Source organism: Odontesthes bonariensis, chromosome 18, assembly GCF_027942865.1.
Source record: "Odontesthes bonariensis isolate fOdoBon6 chromosome 18, fOdoBon6.hap1, whole genome shotgun sequence".
Classification (NCBI taxonomy): Eukaryota; Metazoa; Chordata; class Actinopteri; order Atheriniformes; family Atherinopsidae; genus Odontesthes; species Odontesthes bonariensis.
Genome location: NC_134523.1, coordinates 7,749,109 through 7,776,800, shown reverse-complemented (window position 1 = coordinate 7,776,800; position 27,692 = coordinate 7,749,109). Strand labels below are relative to the sequence as shown.

At 40.8% G+C, this 27,692-nt stretch overlaps 1 protein-coding gene across 4 annotated transcripts in view; it reads left to right on the top strand.

Moving 5' to 3' along the window:
* Positions 1–27,692, top strand: part of col16a1 (collagen, type XVI, alpha 1) — a 79,940-nt gene that overhangs the window by 35,648 nt on the left and 16,600 nt on the right. The window contains exons 8-43 of one of the 4 annotated variants that reach the window (XM_075450483.1): positions 1,121–1,189; positions 5,283–5,315; positions 8,641–8,676; positions 8,775–8,825; positions 9,099–9,131; positions 9,280–9,324; positions 9,793–9,831; positions 9,936–9,995; positions 10,768–10,812; positions 10,906–11,001; positions 11,263–11,301; positions 13,006–13,050; positions 13,164–13,199; positions 13,300–13,422; positions 14,076–14,111; positions 14,550–14,585; positions 14,807–14,935; positions 15,141–15,185; positions 15,529–15,555; positions 15,641–15,694; positions 17,456–17,506; positions 17,593–17,727; positions 18,515–18,550; positions 19,530–19,637; positions 20,635–20,757; positions 20,859–20,912; positions 21,000–21,041; positions 21,318–21,353; positions 21,436–21,489; positions 21,585–21,653; positions 21,736–21,789; positions 22,186–22,212; positions 22,842–22,898; positions 23,176–23,220; positions 23,399–23,470; positions 25,554–25,607. In XM_075450483.1, the coding sequence (XP_075306598.1) occupies positions 1,121–1,189; positions 5,283–5,315; positions 8,641–8,676; positions 8,775–8,825; positions 9,099–9,131; positions 9,280–9,324; positions 9,793–9,831; positions 9,936–9,995; positions 10,768–10,812; positions 10,906–11,001; positions 11,263–11,301; positions 13,006–13,050; positions 13,164–13,199; positions 13,300–13,422; positions 14,076–14,111; positions 14,550–14,585; positions 14,807–14,935; positions 15,141–15,185; positions 15,529–15,555; positions 15,641–15,694; positions 17,456–17,506; positions 17,593–17,727; positions 18,515–18,550; positions 19,530–19,637; positions 20,635–20,757; positions 20,859–20,912; positions 21,000–21,041; positions 21,318–21,353; positions 21,436–21,489; positions 21,585–21,653; positions 21,736–21,789; positions 22,186–22,212; positions 22,842–22,898; positions 23,176–23,220; positions 23,399–23,470; positions 25,554–25,607 (2,094 nt within the window). The remainder of the gene's footprint in view (positions 1–1,120; positions 1,190–5,282; positions 5,316–8,640; positions 8,677–8,774; positions 8,826–9,098; positions 9,132–9,279; positions 9,325–9,792; positions 9,832–9,935; positions 9,996–10,767; positions 10,813–10,905; positions 11,002–11,262; positions 11,302–13,005; positions 13,051–13,163; positions 13,200–13,299; positions 13,423–14,075; positions 14,112–14,549; positions 14,586–14,806; positions 14,936–15,140; positions 15,186–15,528; positions 15,556–15,640; positions 15,695–17,455; positions 17,507–17,592; positions 17,728–18,514; positions 18,551–19,529; positions 19,638–20,634; positions 20,758–20,858; positions 20,913–20,999; positions 21,042–21,317; positions 21,354–21,435; positions 21,490–21,584; positions 21,654–21,735; positions 21,790–22,185; positions 22,213–22,841; positions 22,899–23,175; positions 23,221–23,398; positions 23,471–25,553; positions 25,608–27,692) is intronic. The other 3 variants (XM_075450485.1, XM_075450484.1, XM_075450486.1) reach the window with 3 other exon arrangements.

Sequence of the window (27,692 nt, the reverse complement as noted above, 5' to 3'; positions counted from 1 at the left end):
TAGTAAGAGGTATCAGTTCAAAAATTATTTTGCGCCAGCCACAGACAGAAGGGACCTTGTCACTGACCCACTGCAAAAGAATATTTTTCCTAGCCGCAAACGTTAGAATGTTATACAATCTTTTGTTAGCTGCCGTTTTCAAATGGTCACTTGGAAGACCCAAAATCAGGGACATGGGGTCCATGTCCACACTGATATGAAAAATTCTCTCCATTTCACTTACAATTTCAACCAATATCTTTGAAGTTTATGACAAGACCAGAAACGATGCGTTAACGTTCCCACATTAGTTTTACACTTGAGACACAGAGGGGAGAGAGAGTGGTTAAAGAAATGCCTTCGGTGAGGGGAAATGTGTAGTCTGTACAGAATCTTAAGTTGTATAGCTCGTGTCCGGGCGCAAATTGAGATCTTTTTTGCAAGAAACCAAATGGTATTTAGACATTTCTGTTCATATCACATTTTGAACTAAGAAAAAATTTGAGCAATTCTGAACATTTTTCTGAAGCAAAGGCAGCTTTCATACAAACATATTGCAGACCACAGTGGTCTCGGCTCTCATTCAGTTTGAATGAGAAGCCGGCTCGTGTTGCTAAATTGAATCCTGGGCAGCAGAGTTGCCAGCCAATCAAATTGCCTGACCAGTTATGTGTCGGATCTTCTGACTGATTGTCACTACAATCCCATATGTGAGCCTCCACCCACGCAAACCAAATAATGTTAACAAGGTGTAGGTGACTGACTTGATACAGTATTTCAAAAGGTTCCACTTTTGATATTTGAACAGAAAAATGTAACTTTAATCATCTGCACAGGGTCACAGATAATGTTACGAGTCAGCGTAGAAGGATGGATACAGTCATATTAATCTATAGCAGAGGCTCTGCAGGTATTGAGGAGACAGGGAAACCTCTGGACTAGCTTCTTTGATACGTTCTTGTGAAACGTCTACATGTTACTATTGTCTTTGTGAGCTTTCTGTAGGTTAGCTTTTATCCAGGAGTACCACTAGGTTTTCACGGAACCTCGCAGTGATGAACATGTCACTTATGCGTTTAGCATCAAGCGCCACGGTGGTCTTTTAACCTGCTCTACGGTTCTGTCTGTTGGTTGCTTGCAGTGCCCTCCCGATGCACCGAAGATCCGCCGTGCTGCTGAAAATGACCTGCTTGACAACACATTTCACCAGGTAAATCGCACACCTCCAGGACACACATAAAGAAAGATGTTTCTGCTCCAACATGGAAGAAAGTACATGTGATCACACACGCGTAATAGAGAGAATATGGATGCAAATACAAACCCGTTCCCCCCAAAAAAAATTTGGGTTGCCATGTAAAGTGAGTAAAACAAGAAGGCCGATTTTAGATCTTTTCAGCATGGAGAGATCAATTTGGACTAAAGGGGCAAATGGTTTTTTTTTCTTACAAAAAACAGACGTGTGAAGTCAGGATTTAACAAAAGAGTGAAAGAATAACAATGCTAGTTAAATAATGATGGGCATTAGGGTTAAAAAAAAATGTTGACATAAAATATTTTACAGGAAGTTCTTTTTCGTGACGAAGTGAGTAGAAGAAAATCCCATTTCTCCATCTTATATGAATGCAGTGAGGTGAAGAGGAAAACTATCCTGGAGGTTGATGATTGTTTTTCAAATTCCTGTTGAAAATCATGGACACATGCATCTTCCAGGCTTAAGAGGAGATGAACCATCAGGCCTGTTATCGGAACCCAGTTTAAAAGCCAGCATCTGCAGTGGTATGGGGGGTGCATTACTGCACACGGCATAGGGCAGCTTACATGTCTATGAGGGGAACAGCAGATAAAGAAGTGCTGAGCTCCTGTTTGTGCCAAATGCTAAACTGGCCCGCCTGCTGTCCAGACACATTGCTCACTGAAAAAAAAAAACACCACAATATGAGGAGAAAATTTACAAGGAAGGAATCCCTGAAATGTTGGGCAGATTTAGTCTTTTATCAAGCAACAACGAAAACAGTAATTTAATTCAACATTTGAAATTTTTTTCAAAACAGGGTTGGACACAACTACACTGCAGTTATCTTTGCTATGCTTTCATTAAACATTTAGTGATAAGCTAATGAAATGGAACCAATGAATTGGAGGGAAATTGGCCTTGTGTCATCCACAAGTATTACTATCGTGATTTATCACAACACGCGCTTCTCCACCAGGTGCGGCCGCAGCACATTGCTGAAACAGACTCGCACTGTGTTGTTCTTCAAGCTGTCTGAGATGCTCCTGCTGGCAAAACAATCTCTAACCAAGTTGCCAAATGGGATAGCTGTTTTTCTTTGAAATGAAACCATGAAAAACATCTTTCTTTTCAGCTGTCTCCATTTGTCCGTTTTGTATGACATCTGTTCAGGTGTTTGCTTCAGCATTGATACGGAAAGCTCCAAAAATAGTTTGATTTATGCACTTGATTCATGATTCATAGTAAGGGGATCTAAATGCAGTTACTTATTCATTTGAGCCTGATGTTTGTTCTGTGGAGAGCTAGTGTTTTCTAAGAAGCTCTGACAGACTTCAGAACAGAGTAATCAATCCCATTGGTGCTTCCAGGCAAACACAGCCAACATCTTATGTTTCTTTCTCTCTTTGCAGACTGACTAATTGAGTGTAACTTAATCTTTTTTTAAAGTCTTAAGGTCAGTGCACCGAACAGGCTGATGCAAATAAATTCATGCAACATTAATTTCAATAATGAAATTAACGTCATTATGCAAGCATCTACCGAAATACCATGAAAAGAATTGCATGAAATGCTGGAATTGTCATTCGTTTGCCACTGTAAGATTGAAACTTTTCTGAAGAATTTTTGAATTGACATGCAAAAATGTTAAACAGCTACAGAAGGATTGCATTGATGGCTACATCAGAAAATCTTCTGGCTTGTTCAGACTGATAAGCTTCACCACATCACAGATTAGTCCAAATTTCACCCTATGTGTATTAGGACTTATACAGGACAGTGCATTTGACCTGATAATGTTAATAAGCATAATTATTTTCAGCTAAGCCAGATGTCACAACACTTTTCTGTCCTCCTTTTTAAAAAAGTCTCTTTTTCTCAGTGTCTTCTTATCACTAAGGCTTGCGCCTATATTCATGAAGAAACTTGGGGCCTTCCTGTTTTTTAACTGTAAACAATTTTTGTACACAGTTAATGGACTGTGAAATCCAAGACTCCAGCATGCAGCCCAGATGTCACTGAGCCATAGCAAGGCTTCTATTAAACTAAGCCTTACAAAGTGACAGCACATTAAGCTCTGCATACGTGGAATGTCATGTGTTCTGTGTGTTCTCTGCATTATTGCTACAGAGAGAGCACAGGGTTCACTTGGGGTCAAGGGGTTGGTGAAATACCGTTTCTGTGCATTCCTGCTCTTTCTCTCCTTAATGTGCGCCTTAAGGGAAACACAACCAATTTACACACAAAAGTCTATTAAGAGGCCACAACTGCAACAAAAAAAGTAGTGAGCCTCCATCGAGTGTTGCTAAACTGTGCTGATTGATGTGATAAAATATCTTTGATTTTGAGAAGGAGAACGTGATATTGTTGTTAATATTTATTTACTATTTTATTTGCTATTTTAAAGAAACATATCTTAGAAATTCTGGGCCACTAATGTTTGTATGCTGAATGAATACAGCCAGATATTTACTGCTAGCAGCAGCTTAGCTTAGCTTAGCTTAGCTTAGCTGTCTGAAGCTGTTTTCACACTTGTGAACGTTCAAGAGGTTAGGGTTGTGAAGGCAAATGTCAGAAATATTTGCTTTGAACTTCTTGCTGAGAATTTCTACCAAGCTCCCTGTTGAATCTCCAGAAGATAAGTGAGTGAGACAAAAGAAGGACATAGCAGCCATTTTTTTCCAAGTAGCCTATTTACTGCCTGTGTGCATGATACAAGCACCACAAGGAGTTGGGTGTTCATCACAGCAGTTCTCTCCAGCTCCATTTCTGCATCATTGTCTGGACTTTCTCCTAAAGTTTAAATGTGAAAAAACAGCTTAATATAAGTTTAACTGGCTCCACTAGCAGGGGACAAACGATATCATCAAGCATGGCTTGACTGAAGGCCCTCTAGAGATTGGTTTCTCGCTTCCAAACATTACATGCTGGGAGTTATACGATTCAAATAAACTTCTTTGATAAATTTACATTGTTATTGTTTGTAAATTATCATCCCAGTATTGAAAAACTCAAACTATAAAGTTATTTATAGACTTGTGGGAAATGAAAGCCAACAGTATTTCTGAATGAGCTTATATTGTTTTTGATGGTGGTTATGTGTCTGAAATGTGGTATATTTGGAAGCTTTCTGACCTTTGTGAGTATTTACTTCAAAGTTCTGTTGGAGTGACGTAACTTTTTGTTGCAGTTTGTAATGGCTGCCTCAGCAGCAGGGCAGTGAGGCACCAGAGGCATGCCGGTAATTGACTGCTCTGACCCACTATATTGAACCCCATCCTCTGGTGATGTCAAACAGTCCTTTTTTTTTGCAACCACGATCACATCAGGTTTTGTTCAGGGTTATGTGCACAATGCTTGTCTGTGCATGGGTCGCAGCAGTTACTGGCTTCCTGAGATATGACAAATCTCACCCACACTGTTTCTTATCTCCCAGCACTGTAAATCTCTTTTTTTCTTACCTTCAACCCAGTTCCCAGCTGAAAGGTCATCCAGTCTTCAAAGGACGAGAAGTCTTCTTTGCACCTTTTTTTCGCCAAAGCTTCAGTGTCTGTCTACTTGACTTTTTATGATGAAGTACAGCACCACCTGCAAAATGACATCTCCCATCTTGCCTTTGCTGAAAATCCTTTACATTTCTCTCTTTGTAAACTTGCAGCCTTGTACAAATTGTTTCCACTTAGCTTTCCAGTTCCTCCTCTACCTTTCTTGTTGTTTATGTTCTTATTAAATCTAATTTCTAATTCTGTGCACAGCGGGTTCATCTCTTCATTTACCTCGGGGGTAATGCAATACAGTAGCCTACTACTTTTCCTCTGTCTTCTCATTCTCCCTCATCTGTTTTTTTTTTCTTAAATCCAGAGTAAAGCATAACTGCTCATGACCCATGTGTGCTACCAAGATAGCCCCCATTTCATCTTTTGTTCTTGTTTTTCTGATGCAACAAATTGTAATGGAAACAAGATTGAAAGCGTTGCAGAGCACATGCAACATATATGTAAACGTCATCTGATGTGTATATATTAAGGCCTTTGAAATATGCTGTTCTTTCTCTTATTTTTATCAACAGGAGATATTTGCATCCAAGGAGATTGCAGAAAAAGTAAGCCTCAAAGTTTACATCCACTCACACATTTGATCTACCATTGTTGAATTTTTTAACGAGACGTATGGGACAACATCCAGGTTCAAAGTAAGATGGTCAAGTCAAAAGCAAGGAACCTCTAAGGTTAAAAAGGAGAAGCATGCTCTCCATGTGCATTCTGGTTTTCACTCCACAATCCAAGCGAATACATAGGTTAATTTGACTGTGGAATCCATGTGAACTGTGGCAGTCCAGTGCTTAACCTGTACTTAACCTGATAAAGGGGTCCATGAGTGGCAAGCGACTTCCAACATGTATGTAGAACTGAAATTGAAACTCGAAGACAGTGTGCAGGCTAAACGTGTTGTGCATTAAACTCTATTTTCTCTTGCCTTACTTACACACTTGCTGACAGACTGAGAACTGATTTACACCTCATTATGCATTGGTTCTCAGTTGGGAGTTGCTTCTGCCTATTAATTTAGTCATTCACCTACAATAGGCATGTTCTGTTCACAAATAGAATACAAAACTCTAGACGCTTCATTAGGTCGCTCCTGTGTGTGCTTACTAATGCAGTTGGCCGCCTTTCCTGACTTCCTCAATGTAGGTTATTACCTGGGACGGAGCACAGCTTGCCCTGCCACTGGGGGCACACACCTGCAAAGGAACATAAGTCAATTTCACATAGTTTCTCACAGGCAGCTTCTTTTTTTCTTTTCTTTTTTTTTTAAGGTAAAGATAGACACTATAGAAATTTACTTATATACAAGCTGATATTGTGCACTGCTTCACCAATATTACATCACTATACCAAAGAGGCGATTGAATGAAAGTCCAAAACCATTCATCAGCGCTCATGTCATGCTTCATCAGCTACTCTTCAGTACTTAGACTTGTCGACTCAACATCAGTGGTTTTTGGTTATTCGAGTCATAAAGTTCAGCTCCCCCAATCTGCAGGAATCTGTTATCAGCAAAACAATATCAGAAGTAAAATCTTTTCTTGTGTCTTTACTATTTTATCATGTGTCAAAGCCAGGGGTGGGTTAAGTGAATATAATTCAAGACTGCGTATACCAATGATTTTAATTAGAAGGCTACATGCTAACATAGATTTTGCCCTTTTTTTGGCAAGACCTAGCAGATGGAGAACAAATGTAGAATTAAAGATTATACCAATAAGCCGCTTATGTTAAAAGTTCATTCAGCTTAGGTTTTCAAAAGCTTTGAATGACTGTGCTGCTGCTAATTCTAAAACTAGCATTAGTTTTTCAAATACAGTAAGTTTTAAGGTAGCAACATGCAAAATGGCAATGTCTTAGGTTGCACGAGTTGTAAAAACAAACCAAAGCAAGGCTAATGCCACAATCTCAACGTGTTTGCTGCACATAGAGTGGGAAATGTCATGACCACCTTCAAGTTTCCTTTGTTTTCTGGGTTGTTTTTTTTTTTTTTTTTTTTTGCTGTTACCTACAAACACTTGACAATTGTGAAGCATTTCACTTAACAGAACAAATTAAGATGCATGAAATGTACTTTGACTACTGTTTTATTTGCTTGAGGATAACAGAAAAGATTTTTCATAAAATAGGAATGTTTGAGTAAGTTTTTCCAGAAAACTGCCATTTTCTTCAGATTTTTTTACCCAATCTGAGAATGCAGATCTTCCATTTGTCATCAAAGGCACCACGCTGCTGCTCTCTGTCTGTAACACATTTAATGTCGTAAAACACTTCATACAGCTTCTTTTTTTTTTTAAGATAACCTTACATATACCAAACTTTGAGCTTTTATTGTAAATGACTCATTTTTTTTCGACTAAAAACAGCTTCTATATTTTACCATCTTGAATTGTACAAATACACCTTTTTCTATAGCTTTAAATGGCCAAAAATAAATAAGAAAGAAACAAGTGAGTAAAAATAAGATCAGATGTATTGGAAAACTTTACTCACAACCTTAACTCATTAGTTCGCTGTAGTATGATAGTTATTATGAAAAGGCCAGGCCAGAGATGGCGCTACCAGTTCCAAGCCCAACGGTATAAAGGCAAACGCCAAAACTTTATAGGTTAAAGCTGCCGTCTGCAACTTTTTTTTAGTCATATTAGCTTGAACTGTCATGGGATTCTGGAAGTAGAATATTAAATTGGCTGTTTAGGAAAAATCCCGAATTCTGTAGCTCCCTCTAAAGCCTGTAATCGTGCTTGCAAAAATCGAGCGCTCCCGGCTGTTTTTAACCAATCACGTTAGGTTTATTATTTATCTATTATCTGAGCAGAACAGTCACCAACCATGCTGAGCGTGAGTCTGCCCCCAGCTTGTGTGCGCGCACACTGGTGTGAACTCACGTGCACAACCTCGTCCACAGAGGGGGAGGGGTTTGGGGGGCGGTTTGGAGCCTGGTAGAGGTTGGGGGGGGGACCTGAAAGTTGTATCAGTTCGAATTTTCCGACTTTAGACTCGGAATTTGGAAAACCTGCCGACGGCAGCTTTAAGTATTGTGTGTTTAACATGTACACTATTTAATCGGTCTGAAATAACAGAGTTGTGGGGACATCAAAGCGAACTGATAAAGGTTTCACATTCCTCTCAGTTTTATAGCAAATAACAGGGAAGGGGAAAAAACAAAAGGTTTTGCTTCTTAGGTTTTATGTGGAAGTTTAGGAGGACTTAAAAAGCCCACAATCACAGAGGAGAGATCTAAAAAGTGAGTTTTCGCTGCAGTTTGTCTTGCCAGGCACCGATAGATTTGTTGCTTGTAAGTGTGAGACGGACAAAAAAGAGAGGAGGGAAAATTACACATTGTCTCTGTGCTTTTACCAGCACTCCGACGCCGTCTCAGCAAGCTCATATTCACAGCTTCAGCATATTGCGAACTTCCTGGTGTGTGAAAGCAGCTCTCTCAGAAACACAGTGTGGGGGAATTCAGCTTTAATTACCCACCTCTGTTAAAAATGCTTCAGCTATTTATAATGGCTATCCTTATTTGGCATTTGCATGTGACTATGCATGTCTGTGGCCTCCTGTGAGGAGCAGCTGGCCTGCGCTCTCCTGTGCTGTGGGAATCAGACATTCTTATTGATCTCCTGCTCCCATGGGAAATATTTGTGTGTATGTGCGCATATGTCTGTGTGTGTGCCCCCCTTTCACATCTCTCATAATTTTTTTTAGCTGCATAGTGTAGCAGCACAGGGATCCAGTAAAGTTTAGCTTTGTGCAAGAGTGCCACTGCCAGGTGACAGCAGAAACTACAAGACTCTTACTCTCCCCACGAGCTCCTTCAGTGGATCTAAAGCAAAAGATGACAATAAATGTTTCTCTCTTTGTGTCTGTCTGTAGTGTGCTGGTTGTTTACTCCCGAGTAGGGAAGAAAATGTAAGGATCACTGATCTTTACTCGCATCTCTTTCCATTAGATCAAGTCGGATGTATCAAACCACAGAGTGTGTGACTGTGTGTTTGTGTGTGTCACAGGTAGTAAACTTGGGTGGGGCTGCTGGGTTGAAAGGAGAAAAAGGGGACCGGGTGAGTATGAAGTATATCTATGAAGCATATCGAGAGATGTAAATCTGTGTATGTGGGTCTTGTATAAGTAATATTGGCGGAATGTGCGATGTTATTATATGTGAATAGGCATGCCTGGAATTATCCTCTCATAGACCAACACTTTGATGCTGCTGCAGTCGAATATGATGCTGGATTTTGACCAGCTCACCTCATCGCTGCACGCTCTTCAGCGATTTGACTCACTTCCACACCCAAAAGCAATCATCTTTTGTCTGTCTCTCTCCATCTTAGGGTGGTGACTGTTCTGGCTCCCATTCAGGTCCAGTAAGTAACATTACCATTGTGTCCCTCTCTCTGCACCCCTTGTCGCAGAGAAAAGCGTTGTTTTTCTTATTTGGCGCGCAACACCGCAAGCCTGAAATTTTTTTGCCAAAACCGCTCTGTGATGCCAACTAATTCTCTCTAACCTCAGTGCACAGAGGGACCCAAAGGCCAGAAGGGAGAGAAAGGCGAGTCGGTGAGTGCCAGTGTTCTGCTACAGCTTACAGCAGCACATCCAAACTGCCCTCCAACCCTGCTAACCCCACTTAGCAACTTAGTTTGATTTTTAAGCAAAGCCTCATTTTCAAACATTCACTCCCAGCTTTAATTATGCTGTGAAAGTAATGGTGTTCTTTTTACATTCATTTAAAGGCAGTGAGCCATGGAGAATGCATTTGTGTGTGTGAATGTAGGTGCGTTGGAAATGTAAGTTGTACCTGATAGATGTATATGCATCCAGATTACTGGAAGCCTGCTCCTTTGCCTCAGGTTGGGTGGTAGTTTTTCTGTGTGTGAATGAGACACATGCCTCCTGCTGGTAGCTCATACAGCTTTCTGACTGGACACTGTGCTGTTCGCCATGCTCCACTGGTGTGTACATTTAGTCTCTTTTCTAAAGCCAGGTCATTGATCTGGGCCTTGTCTCCATTGCTTCTCTCCACAGGCGGCGGCTTCCAACTGGGGCGAAGCAGCTGGGCACAAGGTGAACAGTTTCAGACACTTTTGGTGATGAATAATGAAGGCGTGACCCTCTAATGTTCATCCAATTAAATTCTAACCTCTTATTTTGTTGCTGGCTTTGTCTAGGCAAAAGGTCAGAAGGGAGACATCGGTCCTCAGGGTCTGACAGGCACACCGGGGAAGGATGTAGGTGTTTTGTATTTATTTTCTTTTGCATTAGAATTAGAGAATTAGAAATGATGGAAGCGACTCTCCAAACCCGCAAGCGCACATGCAGTTGTAGCTACTTTTATTGGGCTTGGGAGGATATTCAGTAAACGTATTCTGTATTACTCTTAAAGCTCCGACTCCCATTGATATCTGCACTCCCCCTCCCCGTCTCCCACTGCGTTAAGTCAGCCTGTTAATGCCTGTTAGATTAGGCTAGAGCAACAAAGCTTGCACAATCAATGCTGCTTCATTGACTGTTGCTGTTCGTCTCTCAAACAGGCAGCCATCTATTCAGGAAGACTTAAACCTTTTAATCTTCCTTTTACGGTGCAGTGGTCCTGTAGACGCATGAAAACTTTCAAGTAAAAAATGACAACGTGTGTGAGCTCTGAGATTTTCTAGTTGTTGTGGCAGCGCATACCTCGTACAGTTTGCCAAGCTAAGTGCTTGATAGGTCGGATAGATAACCGCCCCCCCAACCATGTTATATTGTGAATATGAATGCATTTTGTAGATGTCTCTTGAACCAGTTTGGCAGAAATATTGCGTATGCACCACTCAAGACAACACATGTCACAGGCTCTAAATTTCTCCCTCTAGATTCGATTGTAAAATGTCAAACCAATGAAGGATATTTTTTTAACCAATTCATAAAGAGATGTTGGAGATAGATTTTAACAGAGCTTGTTTGGTATCTCTTGGATGACACTGATAATGTCACTTTTCTCTGTTTGTCACCGTTTCCCAGGGTCGAGCTGGGTCCGTCTGTGTAGTTGGCCCCAAGGGACAGAAGGTCTGTCTGCATTAAGTCTGGGCGTCTCTGCCAACAACCTGTCTCTCAAATACGTGCAGTCCATTTAGATTTAACAGAATCTGTGTTTCCCAGGGCACACCAGGTATGGTGGGTCCTGAAGGGTTGGCTGGGGAGCCAGGGAAGCCCGGACTTCCAGGTCTACCAGGATTTGGACAGCCAGGTCCTCCAGTGAGTACACTTTTTAAATGGAAAAACTCTGAAGGATATATGCACTTATTGGATGATGTCCTGACTGTAATTTACATTATGTCCACACACTTCTCCTTGAGAAAGTCTCAGTTTGTCCAAAAAAATTTTTATGAGACAGCTCTAAATCACTTAACTTGGCAGGACTTCTTTTGGTCCAGGTTTAATTTGCCTTTCTAAAAGCCAAGCTGCTTCTTAAGCAAAGCATTTGAAAAGGTTTATTATATACTTGCCTCCCAACAGGGACCCCCTGGTGAACCTGGTGGTGCAAAAGGAGACAAGGTGGGTTTCATATTGAAATGTGACTTTAATTGTATGCGACTGTCGGATGTATTTCTAAAATCAACTTGTACCTTTATAGTTGCAAGTAGGTAGTTTTAATACGTCTAAAAATTAAGATCCAATATGACAAAACTATGCGTTCACACACTCGTGTAAAGGAGAAAACAAAAAGCGAATGAACTGAGTTTAAATAGTGCTATTGTTAAGTAGTGACTCAGGGCTGAAATATAAATATGCGGTTTAGATACTAGCTAAGTTTTGAATTAAGACTTTTCTATGTTAAAAAAAAATTGAAATAGTTCAAATAAACGGAGTAAACATCTGAGATTCCTTACATAATTATGTATTATGTGCACTAAATACGTGGCTAAAATTGATCAAACTTCAACTATTTGGCTTAGATTAATGGCTAAACGGTTGAACTGGTTTAAACTAATGGATAATAGTTAGCTTACAGTTGAAAAGTTATCTAGAATTGAGGGCTGAGAAGTTAGTTTCAATGAATGGATAAGCAGTTTGAAATTTAACTCAGATTAACAAATTCATATTTCGGGTAGCTTTCTTATGGATATGTAGCTCAAATCAATGGGGAAAAATGTACGTATACAAGTTTGTAATAGTTATCTTGTAGTAATGAACACACAGTTTATAAATAGTTAAACAGCTAGAACAGTTGGGCATAATTAGTATTGTAGTGAGCTAAATACAGAGGATTAGAAAAAGATGATCAAATCTATTGGTTAAAGAGTTCAAATAGTGAGTTTAAGTATATGTTTTGGGTAAACAATATATTGGAAATAAGTTGCCAAAGTTTATGGATAAATAGTTTAGTTTGCTGAAAATTTTGCTTGAATATTTGATTTGACTAAATAAAATGGATAAAAATCCCAGCATCTGCCATCCCAAGTGATAGAAAAAAGTTTTACTGCAAACTTTCCTCTCAATTTTACTGCATTAAAGAATATTATTACAACAACTGTGTCAACTTTTGTTGAGACAAAAACTTTCCGTGTTCACCGTCATACATTCCATGAATCAGGTTTCTCATGTCAAGTCAGGTTTTTTTTCTTGTTTATAAAAAGTCAGGTTTTTGTTTTTTTCAAAGTTTAAATTGAGTCAGGTTTTGGTATTCCGGCTCAGCTGCGCGTTTTTTTTTCTTTCTGTAAATAAATAAAGTTTTAATTTGGAAATATCTGCGTCCGGGTCCACCTTCACCATGCCAACACAACCAACGTGACAAATGCAGGCTTTAAGTTTTAACTTCACGTGTGCTTTGCTTATTGTACCAGGACTGGCTTCTCAGGCTTCCCAGTGCGAAAACTTAAACACGGACATTTGGTGAAAATATACACGTTCTGCTTCCAGCAGAGGAATTTGGGAACATTTGTTTTTTTATCTCAAGCTCTAAACGTGCACCATTCTCAACAATTAAACATGCAAACAAAAATGCAGTTTTAATAGAACTGTAAATTGAAGAATATACAGTTTGTAAGAACGCTAATTATATTTGGAGCATAAGTGGGCACTTGAGAATATATGATGAGAAGTATTCATCTATGCAATCATATTTAACACCAGAGCTCTATTTTGTTGATGTGTTAAATGCAGCTGAATTATTGCATGATGTTCTGGGGTTTACTCATAACAACCTTAGGCTATCAAACCTAAAATGACATCATATTCAGTTTTAGTTTGTATCAACAGGGAGATACGGGACCTTCTGCGGAAGATGGGTTGCCAGGAGAACCAGTAAGAGACTCTTTTAAACAATGATTGGTATTCAGTCGTGTGTGTATGACCTTCCAGCGGTCGGGAGTATAACACTGAATGATTGTTTGATCGAGATTCTGCTGTTTTCATAGGGGCCAAGAGGACCGGCAGGGGTAAAAGGAGAGAAGGTATAAAACTTCGTAAACACTGTCCTTAATCACTTTATCTGCATGTCTTTGTGTCGTCTTATCAACACATCTGTGTACTTTATTTGTGTTAAATCTCCAGGGTGACCCATGCGAAGTGTGCCCAGTGCTGCCAACAGACATTGGCAACACAGTGGCTTTGCAAGGGAAGCCTGGCCCGAAAGGAGAGGCTGGATTACCAGGACTCGGAGAGAGAGGACTTCCTGTAAGTATCAGTTTGACTTTAGTGTAATGTAATCTATTTGGCACCTGCCTGGAATGTTCAGTTTTACATTTTTATGATCTTGCTGCATGTTTTATTAGCAAGTTGTAGACATGGCCTGAGCTATTGCTGACAATTGAACCCTGAGCGCTTGTTTGAGAGCGTATGTATTTAATTTTCCTTATCGTTCTGGCTGGCATTTATATTCACCTTTGGGGGGGTTGTATTTGCAGTGTTCTGCAGCTCAAGGGGAGAAGACGTGACATGCTGTCATAAGTTTAGTCATCAAGGCAAGGGTCTTCCTTTTAGTGTAATCTTAACTTGTCTCTTTGTCTCCGTGGTGACTCCAAACTCAACATACTGCACAGTGCGTTTCTCTCTCTTCCACTTACGCTAGCAGGTGCAATAGAGAATGATTTGTGGAGGGAGGGCGAGAGAATATAAATCTTGAGCCTTATGCGATTCTCTGCGCAACGATTTCCAATAGTGCCAGCATCAATCCGTCATACCTGGTTAGGGCAGTGGGAAAAGGGGCAAAGCAACAGAGGGGAAGGGGTGGATGTGACCTCTCTCTCACAAAGCTGAACTCACAACATTGTTACCTCTGGATCTCCCTCACTGCCCTCAGTCCTTCTTTTTTTTTCTGTATTTACCAGGGGCCTCAAGGTACAGATGGCAAAGCAGGACCGAAGGTATAGACTTCCCGCTCATTCATTTGCTATTTATGGTTAATTCATATCCTGTGGAAGTGTGACCTGTACGTGCTAATCTGCATTTCAAAACATCCAGATATGCTAACATCAGCATTGTAGAAAACGCTTTCCTAAAGCAGATGCAGGCAAACCTAGCTGAACCCAACTCCATTAAAGTCCACACACACACATTCAGCACTTTTCTAGATTTAGGTCTATACCCGTGAGTTTGTGCATGAATGCTTGTCTGATCATGTCCACACTCCCATCAACTCGCATCCACACAAACATATCTGATAGACTCTGACATCTGCCGATTTGCAATGACCAGAATGCCTCCAATGTCGTTTTGAGACATCTCAAAGCAAACATACTTGGCAGAGTGAGCTGAGATTAATTTGCTTTCTTGGATGTCTCTGCTTTTGTATGTTTTGACAGGGAGAATCGGGATCAGATGGCACAAAAGGAGAAAAGGTCAGCCATATAAGTTTAAACGATTTTTGGTTTCGTCTACTTTATTTGACTGGCAGCCTGATAGAGTTGAATAAGTACTTAACCATGCTTTGTGTCTCCTCCTAGTCCTGGAACTATTAGTTGAGCTTATTTTTATTTAATTTGTTTTAATTTCATTTACTTACAAATTGTTTGAATGAGAACTGCTCTGGACTGAGACGGTCTCTTTCATTGCGCTTTAGGGAGAACCGTGTTCTGTGTGCCCCACCCTTGGAGAACTACCCCCTAACCTCGTTCCTGGTGTCTCAACCCAAACCCTGCTGCAGAGAGGCGAGAAGGGAGAGCCCGGGATTGGACAGAAGGGAGAACAAGTAAGTCCGTTTTGCTTTGCACCTACAGAAAGGAGTGAATCATTATCAGTACAACACGCATGAGAGAAGGTTATTGGGTAGATGTTTTTGCTGGACTATATCTCTGTTTTTCATTTTGCTTGCATCAGTGTGCTTTGACACATGTGTGAGCTGTGATAAACACCTTCATTAAAGTGATACATCATCTGTTTTTTCTGTTCCACAGGGGGAGCCAGGAAAAGCAGGTTCACCTGGACTTGGAGGAGAGAAGGTAAGTAAGAGTAAAAGAAATAGTACCAAGAGTAGCTGACCTTAATAGCAGAGACGGCTTATATAAGAGGAACTCACCCGGTAGGTTTCTGAGGAAAGCTCTTAATAGACTTCATCAGGAAGATAATCACAGTGGTGCACTAATTTTAGGGCCCAAACTGTCTACCGTAGGGATTTTCCTCAGCAGGAAACTTATTAGCAAAAAGCCTAGATTCGCATAAACCAATATGATTTGACTTGGCTTCCCGTAGGGTGAAACTTACTATGAAGGTTGAATTACCAATTTAAAAACCCATCCATTTTTATTAATTCATAATTTTCTCTTTTTACCTGCCTGTCTTCAGGGTAATGCAGGAGCTGATGGTAAGCTGGTAAGTTCGGCTGCAGTTCTTTGAAACTGAATGTTTTGCTTCACGTTCTGCTGATGGTTTGAAATGAAATGTGACCGTGTGACAGGGAAAACCTGGACCAAGGGGACCCGGTGGCAAGGAAGGACAGAAGGGTCCAAAGGTAGGGGAGAAAACATGAGCTTTCTCTTGCTTGGTTTCCCTCAATGTCAGTTTTATGAACATTTTTAAACATTGCATTAGAGACGATTGATAGAAATTACAAAAAAAACAGGAAAAACTCCTGTACTGTGTCTGTTTATCTTTCTGTTTCTCCAAGGTGTCATTTTGAATTCTCCTCGGTTTATCATAGCCAATCATAATCAAGCCCATATCGCCACCTACTGATGACACCATCCATTCGTGTTCATTCCTCCCAAAGTTGTTGCTAAAAAAATAAAAAAAACATCCCTAATTCAAATTTTATTTTAAAGACATTCAAAAAAAAGTTTATATATAAGGAATCGTGGCGATTGAGAAGTTGGAGTTGGAGGCCCTCTGTTGCTCTTGTGTCACTCTCATGTGGCTGATCTGAGTGCCATTGAACAAAAAGAGACGGATTAGTCCATGTGCAACAGCGGTGTCCATTAGTTCTACCCTTCACTGCTCACTAAACCAACCTGCCCCACCCTTTTTTTTAAATCACACCACGCAATGACAGACTTTCTAGCAAATTAGAAATTCTAATTAGCTCAATGTTCAAGTGAGAATTGTTGCAGTGACACCACTGACTGAGGATGCACTATATTAACTCAGAACCTTTAGCGAGCCAGATATGACTGACATGCCTCAAACTAAATTAGGAGCAGAGATCGAAATTTCAATAGCCATTTTAGCATTAGGAACTTTTTGTGTTAGCACATACATTCTTGATGTTTGCAAATTTTAGGAACACAGAGTTCCTTCTCATTCTGTAAGTTTACATTTCGACTTTTTGGAGTGGGGTTGTGTGAGGTCCTTGGGAGTGTCTTACCTTGAGGAGACAGCAGAGCACTCAGTTTGAAGAAACAGGGATTTTGAAGGGCTAGCCAAGCTAGCTGCTGCTCAAATCTTCAGCATAAACATAATGGTTTGAGCAAAGGTTATATCGTGTAGGTTTTGTGCTAGATTTTTTTCTGTCAATGAACATCAGTATTGCACAGAGAAAGTGTAGCCACTGGTCAGTGATTGGTTGCTACAGTGTCTGTGCCATACCGGCAGAGCACGAGAAATTACAGTGGAAAGGTAAAGACCTGTCTCAGTCCAAAGTGAAGCAGTGTAAAATAAGCATTAAAGGTTGTATTAGATGGCAAAAAATTGCTCATCTCCTGTCCAAGTTTTGAGTAGCTGCAAGCCCTCCTCCCTGCTTCTTCAAAGTGAGAGCGCTCTGACCGACGTTTTTCGTAGGTCGTTTTTTTTACACAGCCCCTCTTAAAAAGGATGAGGGGAAAAAAAGAGGAAGCATCATCCCAACATCATTATCTACTTTGAAGGCAGATCTTCATAAGAAACCATTTCAAGACGAGACTTAACAAGTTTCAGCTACAGGGTGATGAAAGGAGACTTTTTATACCAGGAAACTGTATTCTTTTCACCAATTTTAGCAGACAATCAATTCTGACCTGCAAAGACAAAATTCCATCTTGGGTTATAGACTATTTTCCGTGTGTTACTTTTTTTGAAGTAATTTGAAAAGTAATTTAGTGCAAAGAAGAAAAGGAGAAAAAAACTCTGCTGATCTTATTAGCTTTCAATCTTTCTGGTTTGTTTGCACGTGCATCCCATATAGCTTTGAAATTAATCCCATCTACATGTGCATATTTTTCTTGATAATGTGTTTTCATTCTTCAACTCATTTGATGAACCTTTGCTATTATTTTAATCTTTTCTTTTTCTTTATTCACAGGGAGAGCGAGGGCTGCCAGGTGTCGGTCTCACTGGCCCAAAAGGTGAAAGGGTAAGTGTTGATAAATGTGTTGGTTCTGCATCTTTTAACTTAATTTTCATGCAAACTAACCTTCCTGACTACTTTCTCTTCCCCAGGGCGAGTGTGGTGCATGCCAGCCATTGGAAGTTGGTAGCAAACTTGCTAACATCAGATTGCCCGAGGGAACAAAAGGCGAACCTGGTCCTCCAGGTCCACCTGGACCTCCAGGTCTCGGGGCTGATGGCAAGCAGGTACAAAAGATGTTATACAAACATCTATACAATGAAATTATATTGAATATGTACAATAGTACACAGGTAGTTTTTAGGGGTCTTTCCTCTTCCGTTAGAGGGCAGTATGATCCCCTTTTAGCACCTGAAATGAGCACCTGACTGACACTTCAGTCAACAACATTAACATAATAAATATCCCAGATTTTTCCTCTAATACCATGTCAAATTGTATTAAATTATTAATCGTAGTATCTTGAACTAAGTTGAATAATATACATTGCATGAAATAAAGTGACTTCACTGAAGGGAACTCGGCATCAAATCTTCTTCGCTTACAAGCCAACCTTAGAAAAACTGGAACAAATGAAAACAGTAAATAAATAAATAAATTCACAGTGCATACACCATTACACACATTACTGTTCATAGTCAGAATTAATCACAGAAGTCACGTTATGCAAATTCCACAGCACCCGGGCACCTTCTTGGCATCCTATTCTGCTGCAGGATGAAACAGATTAACTGCCATCTGTATGACTGAAAAGTTTGCGATGCTGAAAGATTTCACCCCCAGGGCGAATCATCCCATAACGCTTATTGTACAAACAGAATATGCAGAGATTCTCCTTGTACCACTGCGTTGTTGCGAGGTGTAACAAATCCATTTAGGCTCATGTTACCTCTCCCAATTACATTCTGAGTGTTTCTGTGGTTGGCTTTATGTCAACAGGTTCTATTCTACCTGAATGGAGAGAAGCTTGATCACTACTGCCAGATTGATGTGCATGTATCTTTGCTCTTACAGGGGCCGACTGGTCTGACTGGTAAAAGAGGAGATAAGGTACGTTTCAATTTATTAGGTCTCTTAGAGATCTCTTTTATAAAAAGCTGTTCTGTATTTGTGTTTCTCACAAACTTATTGACCGACTGGACCCAGCAAAAAGCTCACATTTAAGCCTGGCTGTCAGGTGAGAAATTAAAATCAATTTATCTTGGACATTCTATCAGGCTTTTAGATAACTAATACTCCACATACCCACCCCAGTCCACCCTAAATAATCTCTTGAAAAACCTGAAGGAAGCTATTTTTGAAACAGAATGACATTCCTAATACGACATCACTGAAAACCAAGAATGTGTCCGCACGATGCTCAAGTCAAATTATATTTAAATAATATCACAGAGAGCTCAGGCAGTCACACCTCAGCTCACGTTTTAATTTCGACCACTAACCCTGTTTTGTGGAACATTCTCATCACTTCTCCCAAAAAAAAATAAATAAATCTCACATATAAATCTGCCACCAACAGAGTCGGGCTGCCCTAAATCACCTTGGAACTCATCCACAGAAATCGCTCAGCCTCAGCTTCAAAGTGCAGCCAGATAGTTACTGGAAATACCGAGACTGACACTTTTGTCGGTACTAGAGGACTAAATAAATCATCATCTTTTTTCCATACACCTGTCTTACATCAGCCCAAAAACATTGGCCGATGTTTTATGCAGCAGTAAAATAAGAATTACCTTGTGAAACTTTTAACAAACAGGTTATTTTTCCAAAATGCATTGTTGCATTGCAATGGGGTTGTTGGGCATCTATTTAATAAGTTGCATGCACATTCATCTTCATACAATGTTTGTGAAGCATTTTTAGAATAATAAGAAATATTGCTTTGTTTGCTTCAGTGTTTGCTCATTAGCAGCCTTCTTCACGTGTGCACAGTGTGAAACAAGAGGGCCAATCCATAAAACTTTGTTCCCTAGTAGTGCTAGAGGAGCTTACTGTCTGTTTTTTCCTTATCATATTTCAATTCTACCAGGGTGAACAAGGAGACCAAGGGGACAAGGGCCTGGATGGTGCTCCTGGAGTCCCAGGGCTGCCTGGAGAGCCTGGTCAGGACGGTCAAATGGGCTTAAAGGGAGCGAAGGTACAAGAATGTTTGTCTTTGAACACCTTCCAATTCTGGTCAAATTTGTAAAAAGAAAAGAGGAAAGAAAGAAAAAGAATATGCCGGTTTGAATTTATTTTATAAATAGATGCCTGGGGATGACCGCAACTGTGAGCTTCTACACTCTGAACACATGAGCAGACCAAAACCATGGAACATAGAAATAGCACAAAAATTGATACTTTACTCTACTTTTTCTAAAGGTATATCCAGGCACTCCACATGGTCTTGAAGTGTAGATTTAGATTTGCTGTCTGTTTTTCCACATTTTAACCATAGAGACTTTTCATGAAACGACCCAGATTGCAGTTGACACGTGTTACGCATTACGTTGACTAAATTTGGACATCAGCGTACCGAGAGGGATGAGAATCGGACGAATAAGACAGCATACGTGAAAAATGTTTCACTTCTACCAGCTCACTGGACATGAAACGGCAGCACACTGTTGAAATATATTGACAAAGCAACTGTTTGGAGGCTTCAAGCTTTACACAAGTGGATAGTCAGAATATTTGTCAAAAGAAAAAAAGGTTTATGTCCAAAACTGATTCATCTGTTAGTTGCCTTCATGTTGTAGTTTTTCAGTCGTTAGCATTGATTGTACCCGCTGTGGCAAAAATCTTGCTTTCCAAAAGTAAATCACTTGTGCAGCCACCTATGCACAGCACTTATGTACTTGGCAAAGTTGTGTAGAAACCACTGAAATGCCAGCCAAGGGTCTCTTAAGGGGTCAAATCAGTGCTTCGTAGCATCTGTGAGTTTTTTATAGTCTCATTGTTTTGCAAAACTTTGATCAAGACCATTGTTCGGATTAGTCTGCAGCTAATTAGAGCTGAAACCACTGGTCACATGACTTGTGTCTAAAAATACAAATTGATTAGCTACATGAGGCAACTGACTTTTCCTAGTAAACAAGGTTGGTTGGTCTGAAAGCTTGCTGGATTATGGTTTGGATTTTTTTTTTTTTCCCCAGGGGGATGCTTGTACCAGCTGTTCTTCCCCTGGCTCTGTGGTGGCTGATGGTACAGCTGTACCAGGCCCCAAAGGAGAGAGAGGAGACCCTGGGCCCCCAGGAGCAGGAAAGCCCGGCAAAAATGTGACGGAAATTTATTAATTTGTTTGTTTACTTTTAGCTCTCTACCACTGGAATTACTGATGTTCAGCTCACAAATGTTTTTTTGTTTTGTTTTTTTTCAGGGAAAAACAGGTTTACCTGGTGTGCAGGGGCCCTCTGGTCCCAAGGGAAGCAAGGTAAGATTTCCATTTTTTTTGTTCTGTCATGTTTCTAAATACTCACAGAGAATTGTCTCTTCATGAGGTGTATTTTGCCCCTTGTAGGGAGAAGCCGGAGCTGGAGGAGTTGGCCTTCCAGGACCACAGGTGAGGCTGATATATACTGAAAACACCTAAGAGAAACTTTCCCTGCCTCACAGATCAGTCATTACCTTTGCCTGTAAATAACCATCCAAGAGTAATCCTGGGCCTTTCTGTCTCAGATCCATTCATTCATTGTGGAATAATTGCTTGATGTGTTGTTGACTTTGGGAAGTCAGTGCCCGTGTCAAACTTCTTCTCCTCAGACCACCTAACCCTCCAGCTTTTCTTTGTGTTTTCTGCTTCTGTCTGTGTGTGTGTGTGTGTGTGTGTGTATCACAGGGTGCCGAGGGACCGAGGGGGATCCCAGGACTCGTAGTAAGCTTCTCTCTTACTTCGGAAATCTTTTCTTTCAATCATCCATGTTCAGAATTGAGTCTAATCTGGGAATTTTTTACAGGGACTGACTGGTGTCACAGGCCTGCCTGGTCCCGTCGGCCCCGCAGGAGAAAAGGTAGCTTTAAGCAGAGGAGTTTGTTGTGTAATAACCACACCAATATCAAGATGAAGCCTGCTGAAGCTTTCACTTTGGATGTTTCCTGTTCACAGGGCTCCAAGGGTGACATCGGGCTTCCCGGGCCACAGGGACCACAGGGCTTTGGAGCAGCAGGGCCTCCGGTAGGATATGAATATATATCTTTTGGCATTAGCTTGTGATGCATTCCGAAACAATACACCTGAATTACATTTTGACTCACAGGGTATAGATGGAGCCACCGGCCCCTCAGGGCTTCCAGGAGCTGATGGCAGACCTGTGAGTTGTCTTGTTCCTTTTACTTTTGCATATTTGTGTTCATGTTCGTCAGCAACGTGATGAAGAATTTCAAGTAGCAAACTTAACTCCATTTCAGCATCTTGTTAGAATTTTGATTCTCTTTGAGCTTCTTTGGGAATTGTCCTTGATTTGGGCAGTATTTGTAAAGCAAGGATGTCTGCCTGGATCCATATTAGAGGCAATGTCTGCTCCCATCTCATCCTGCATGCCCTGATCTGCACTCAGCGCACCGCCCTGTGAGCCTTACTCTGAAACAACAAAGCAAAAGTAACAAAGTATTTGTCTTTGTGTGTTTGTGTGTGTGTGCGTGCGTGTGTGTGTGTGTGTGTGTGTGTGTGTGTGTGTGTGTGTTTGTTCTGTCTGCTTCTCTTGCAGGGACTTGACGGAGCTAAAGGGGACAAGGTAAGTCTACCGTTTTGTTTTGGCTGACGGGAACTGGAGGGCTTTGCATATAAGGGGGCGGAACAGATGGTAATCACGAGAGATGGCTCAGCACTCCGCCAACCCCACTTTGCCTCAGACACGCACAAACACTTGCGCTGACACACACATGCCCGCGCCGACCGGGGGCCACAGATAAGAGTAGCAGTGGCGGTGACAAGTGTACCGTTGCCGGCGGACGAGGAGCTTCGTGGGCCCGAGGAGAGAGCATGTGTACGGGACTATTAATTACAGCATGCATCAGAGCCACCCGTCCAGACTGTCACTGAGAGGAAGGGAGAGATGAAGAAGCAAATGAGGAAGGGCTAAAGGCTGTAAGATAAGGGATCAAAGCGCTCATGAAGACCGAATTAAAATAAAGAATTAAGTTGAAAAGAAAGAAAAAAGGAAGAGAAAGAGCTAATTGTAATATTCGGGATCTTCAAAGTCTGCTTTGAATGTTTGCCGAGGCCGACAGAGCTATGTATGTTCCTCTTGACTTCCTCGCTGTAACAGAATAGTTTTGGTGTAGACTGAGATCTCACTTTTGCAGGCTGTGCAAAGAGCTTCACCTTATGGGTCTTTTTTTCTTTTTTCTTTACATATTTCAGGGCGTACCAGGAGAGTGCAACTGCGTCATGCCAATTCCTACCAGTGTTGGCGGACCCGTGAGTTCACACCTGCGCAGACACTTGCACGAACAAGGAAACACACGCAGACATGCTGTTAATTAAAAGAGCATTTCTGCGCCCCGCAATATGAGTCTGTATAGAAATACTCTCAGAGGGTTAAGTCTGACTCTACGGGAGATGTATTGAGGGGGGTGGGGGGAGCTTGGTTATATCTCTTCCCTATCTTTCTGCGGTTTGACATTTGTTGACATTTATTTTTAACTTCACACTGTGCACCTTTGCTACTCTGATTCAGACTTTTCTTGCCTTCCAGGGAGCTCCAGGAACTGCAATAAACATGTGGCAGCCTGGGCCTCAGGTCTGATCTGTCAGCCAGCACACCTGTCTGACAACTTGGGCTTTGTTTGAAAGCTTTGTTCTTACCTTGCAAACTTTGTTTAGACAATCACAGCCGTCCTCAATTTGTATTTATTTGTTTTTTTTTGTTGACTGCGAGTATGGGATGTCATTGGTAGCTTTGCCTTCATATGTTGCAGGGCCCCCCTGGACCTCCTGGCCCTCCTGGTCCCCCCGGGCAGCATGGAATAACTGGAATCCAAGGACCCCAGGTAAGAGACAGGGCCAGTCGAATGGTGATGAGAATATTTCTTCAGTTTAATTCAGGAGCTGCTCCTTTTACCTGAATTGAACTGGAAGCTACTTAACAGTGCTGAAGGGAAGTTTTCAGACTCTTTTGAGTTTTCCACATTTTCTTTTGTTTTATGCACAACACAAAATAGATGCATGTTGTTTTCTCTCATCAATCTGCACATACCTCTCCCCAGTGGCAAACAGTATTTTGGAGTGTTTTGCGAATTTGTTACAAAACAAAAGATTTATTCGATTTACAGACAGTACTGTTCAAATGTTCTGAGCCGCCCCTCATTTCTTTATATTTTTGAAATTAGTCTCTTGAAATTTTTCAAGGCAGCCCAGAGCTATAGTTCTCCAGGCTTTATGAAGGTCTTTCAAAGTTTTTCCTTGGACATTGGCTACTTTTTCACTTCTTTCATCTCAGTCCTTGTAACTGACCACTTTCAGAGGAATGTAAAATTTTAAAGTTTTACCGGAGTGATCCCGGAGACAGATATCCAGCATAAAAAAAGCTTCTAACTTAAGGGAAGTACCTGTTTTGTCTAGACAAAATAGACAAATAGTAAAGAAAAGTCATGTCATTTGTTTCAGCTTCTTAAGGTAAATCTACAAAAAAAAAAACTATATACGTACAGCGGATGAACAGACTCTGAAAGTGATGCTTTTAAAACACAGGACCTGAGTGATGCATATGGTCCCTCAGTAGATCCATCTACTGTTCACAGAAGCCTCATCAGAAATGGTCTCCTCTGTCAAGAAGCCTTTCTTAAGAAAGGGAAACTGGGAGAAAAGGTATGCTGATGACACAACTGGACTGAAAAGGCAGCCAACATCCAAGGAGGAGCTTTGGATTATCCCTCAAGAAGCCTTGGTTTAACAAGGAGTGTCTCTCCTCGCCTGTCTTAGGTCTTTCCAGGGATGTGGTCTTTGGTTCACGTCCAGACTCTGGCTGGATCACTCTTGGGCTTTTATGGAGTTTTCCCACAGCTTCTCTACTGTATTTTCTTGGCGGTAGATGTGTGTCTTCTCAATTATTTCCCATGAATAAATGAAGGTACAAGCAAGCTCGAGTTGTGTTGTAGAAACATCGTGAGGATACGAGAAAGGGGGAATCATAAATAAAACTTTGGTATATCCGTGTAAAAGGGATTTTTAATTTTTTTTTATCTTTTAAGTTTAATTAATAAACACTCGAAAAACCTATACTTTGCTTTGTGATTGTGGGGTATGGTGTGTGGTCTGATGAGAACATTTTGAGTCCATGTTAAGATGAGTTTGAAACATAAAAAATAGAAACTTGAAGGGCCTGTTAACTTTCTGGCAGCACGGTATGTTGTAAGCTTTCAGCTTGGGCCTTTGGGTACATGAAAAAAAGCTTTAACATGCTTTGCATCCCTCAGGGTGAGTAAAGTCCATAAAGTGCATGTAGGAAATGGACTGACAATACACAAAGTATTTGTGCTAAAGCTTGGACATAAATAGGTTAAGGAGCAAATCGAGTTGATAAAACGCACTAACCCATCTGGTGCTTTAAGCTTTAACCCGCGTGGGAAGCAACCGAGCAAGCTTTCCGAATGTCAGCCAAGACATGAACAGTTATTTGAAGGTCTGGCTTTAAATGAGAAAGTCCACAAACCGATGCAGTGATTATTTAAAGTGTGAATTGAATGAATTGGTAAAGTTTTAAACAGAATTAAACAGACCTTCAAATAAAGTGATATTCTATGTTGCAAGAGTCAAAGTGAGGCATCAGAACTAGTGAATGGATTGAGGAGGCCATGTCTTTGGAAAGGGTGCATTGGTGTTGATTTACGAACACAGCATAGTTTTCAATGCTAACATGCTGTCTTGGCAATCAGATTAATAAAAATTTCTTAGGGTTTCAAGGCTTTTTTTTTTTTTTTTTTTTTTTTTAAGTTCCGTAAGACATGGCAGTAGAGGAAACAGTTTCATCATTTTGACCCAGGCCCTTTGACTTTGCCTTAACCATTGGTGGAGATGGGAGTGGCTACCCCTCAATTAGCAACAAACAAGTTCAACCTCAGTTCCTTCTTTCAGGGTATCCCTGGAAGCGACGGGATACCGGGGAAACCGGGTTTGCCTGGAAACATCGTAAGTAATATTAGAGAGAAAAGGAGGAGAGGCGGCTCTTATCTACTGTGGGGTCTAATGTATGAATGATGCTGAAGCACAAAAGAAAAGGAAAAAAAATAAGTGTCCATGTGTTTCGAAAATGGAATTATAAAACAAGATGGTCCTACACGCCCATGTCTTTAGGTCTCTAATTATCATATGCATGGAACAAATACAATGGTGTGATCTGTAAAAGACTTTTCTCTAAAATCGATGTTTTCTGTCATAATTGAAGTGGTTTAGATCCCCTATTCTCATAAATCGTTTTACAATTATATCGTATGTTTGAGTTTCTAAAATTCTTGTTTTCCTGAGTTTGAACGCTATTGCTGTTTTTGTTCTTTTTAGTGAATGCTCTTTTCTCTGCAAAGAAAAGACGCACAAAATGAATCAAGCCTATGTCAATACAGACAAAGGACTTTATATGCCTGCATGTCACAGAGGCCGTTCATATTCTGCGATGTAGCCTGTCATTATCCATCCTCTGGTGTGTTTGCAATATCAGACGGGATTATGTGTTCCTGGGCAATAACGTAAGTATTTTACAGTAAATACAAAGCCATCAAAAGGGGAAAAAAGTGAGTGTGTTGTGAATGCATTTTTTTTCTTTTCTTTTTTGTTTCTTACAAATATGTTTATGGTGTAATTTCATTAAGGGAACATCAATGCTGATCTCCAGCCAACACTTAAAGGGGAATTTCACCTTCAGCAAAAGTCGTAGTTTTTTGGGGTGAAAAGGGAGACTAATGTGATAGAAACTCTCTGAAGAGAAGAGTCGATTGGTTGCCCATTTAGCAGCACTTTTGCTGTTAAAATAACTGCACACAGCTATAATCTGTACACTAAAATGGAGATTCGCATCCATGGGAGGAAGGAATGGCATTTTCAGGAATTTCTCTGGGTTGCCACTTAACTTCAAACCTATTATTGAATTGCTTGCAGGGGTTTTGTTGGCACTCTCTGTCCTCCATACACTCACAGAAATGCATATGTCCGGATTTAGCTTTTTTGAATTTTTTTTTTCTTTCTTAAATCCCATTAGCTCCCCCCCCCCCTCCCACGGTTCTGCAGGTATTATCTCGCTGAAAGTAACAGCTTGGCTCCCGGGATGCTCACAAGCTGATTTGTCTTTAAAACATAACAGCCGCTGCCCTGAGGTACCACTAAGTAAGCTCTTTACAGAGTGCGGCAGAGCAAGACTGCGCAGTGGCGTATAATTAAAGAAAAGGTTCTTTTTGAGCAGGATCCGCTAATGCACAAGGCCTCATTGCAGCTCGTACAACAGCTAATAGCGTGCAGCATAAAATTGCCTTCCTAGTTAATAGCTATAGTAGCTATAGTTTCAAAAGGTCAAATGGGTCTATAAAGATGTTGGAAACAGGCCATGTGATTCTGACAGACTTTATCAGCATTTTTTATGGAGCCGACTGTCGTAGAAAATATGCTATGTTTTTTTTGTTTGTTTGTTTTTTTGCAGAACTTAGAGTGAACAGTATTCTGCTCCTCCATCTCTAAGTGTGGCCTCCTGTCACGTTCCTGGTATAGACCGTGAACCCCAGCCTAATAACACAGCTTCCGTTGCCTTTTTTTAAAAACATATTATGGGGTGTTCTTCATGGAGCTTCCTCCCACAGTCCAACGCATGCAGGTTAGCTTGATTAACTATGAGTGTAGATGGTTGGATCTCTCACTGTGCCAGTCCTGCGACTGATGGCTGACCTGTTCAGAGTATCCCACTTCTCGGCTAGTGTGAACTGTAACGCAGTGAAAAAGAAAAGGGACAACAACTCAGGACTGGGTTAATGAACCAGAAGAACTCCGTTCTCATCTGGATTCTCGTCTTGGTTTAGTCAAAGTCAGGTGGCATTGACATTTTGTGCTGATTCCTACACAGACACATTTTCTTTTTGGAAATGTTATGTTAATTTGCACCAGATTTTCTGATAACACAGCTTTTCGGTGATGAGGTGAACATCTAGCATGTGGTTCCAATTAACTCTGTGAAGTGGTAGTTGAACAGCAAATTGGCAATACAGATCAAAACAGTTGTTTCCCTCTCAGGCA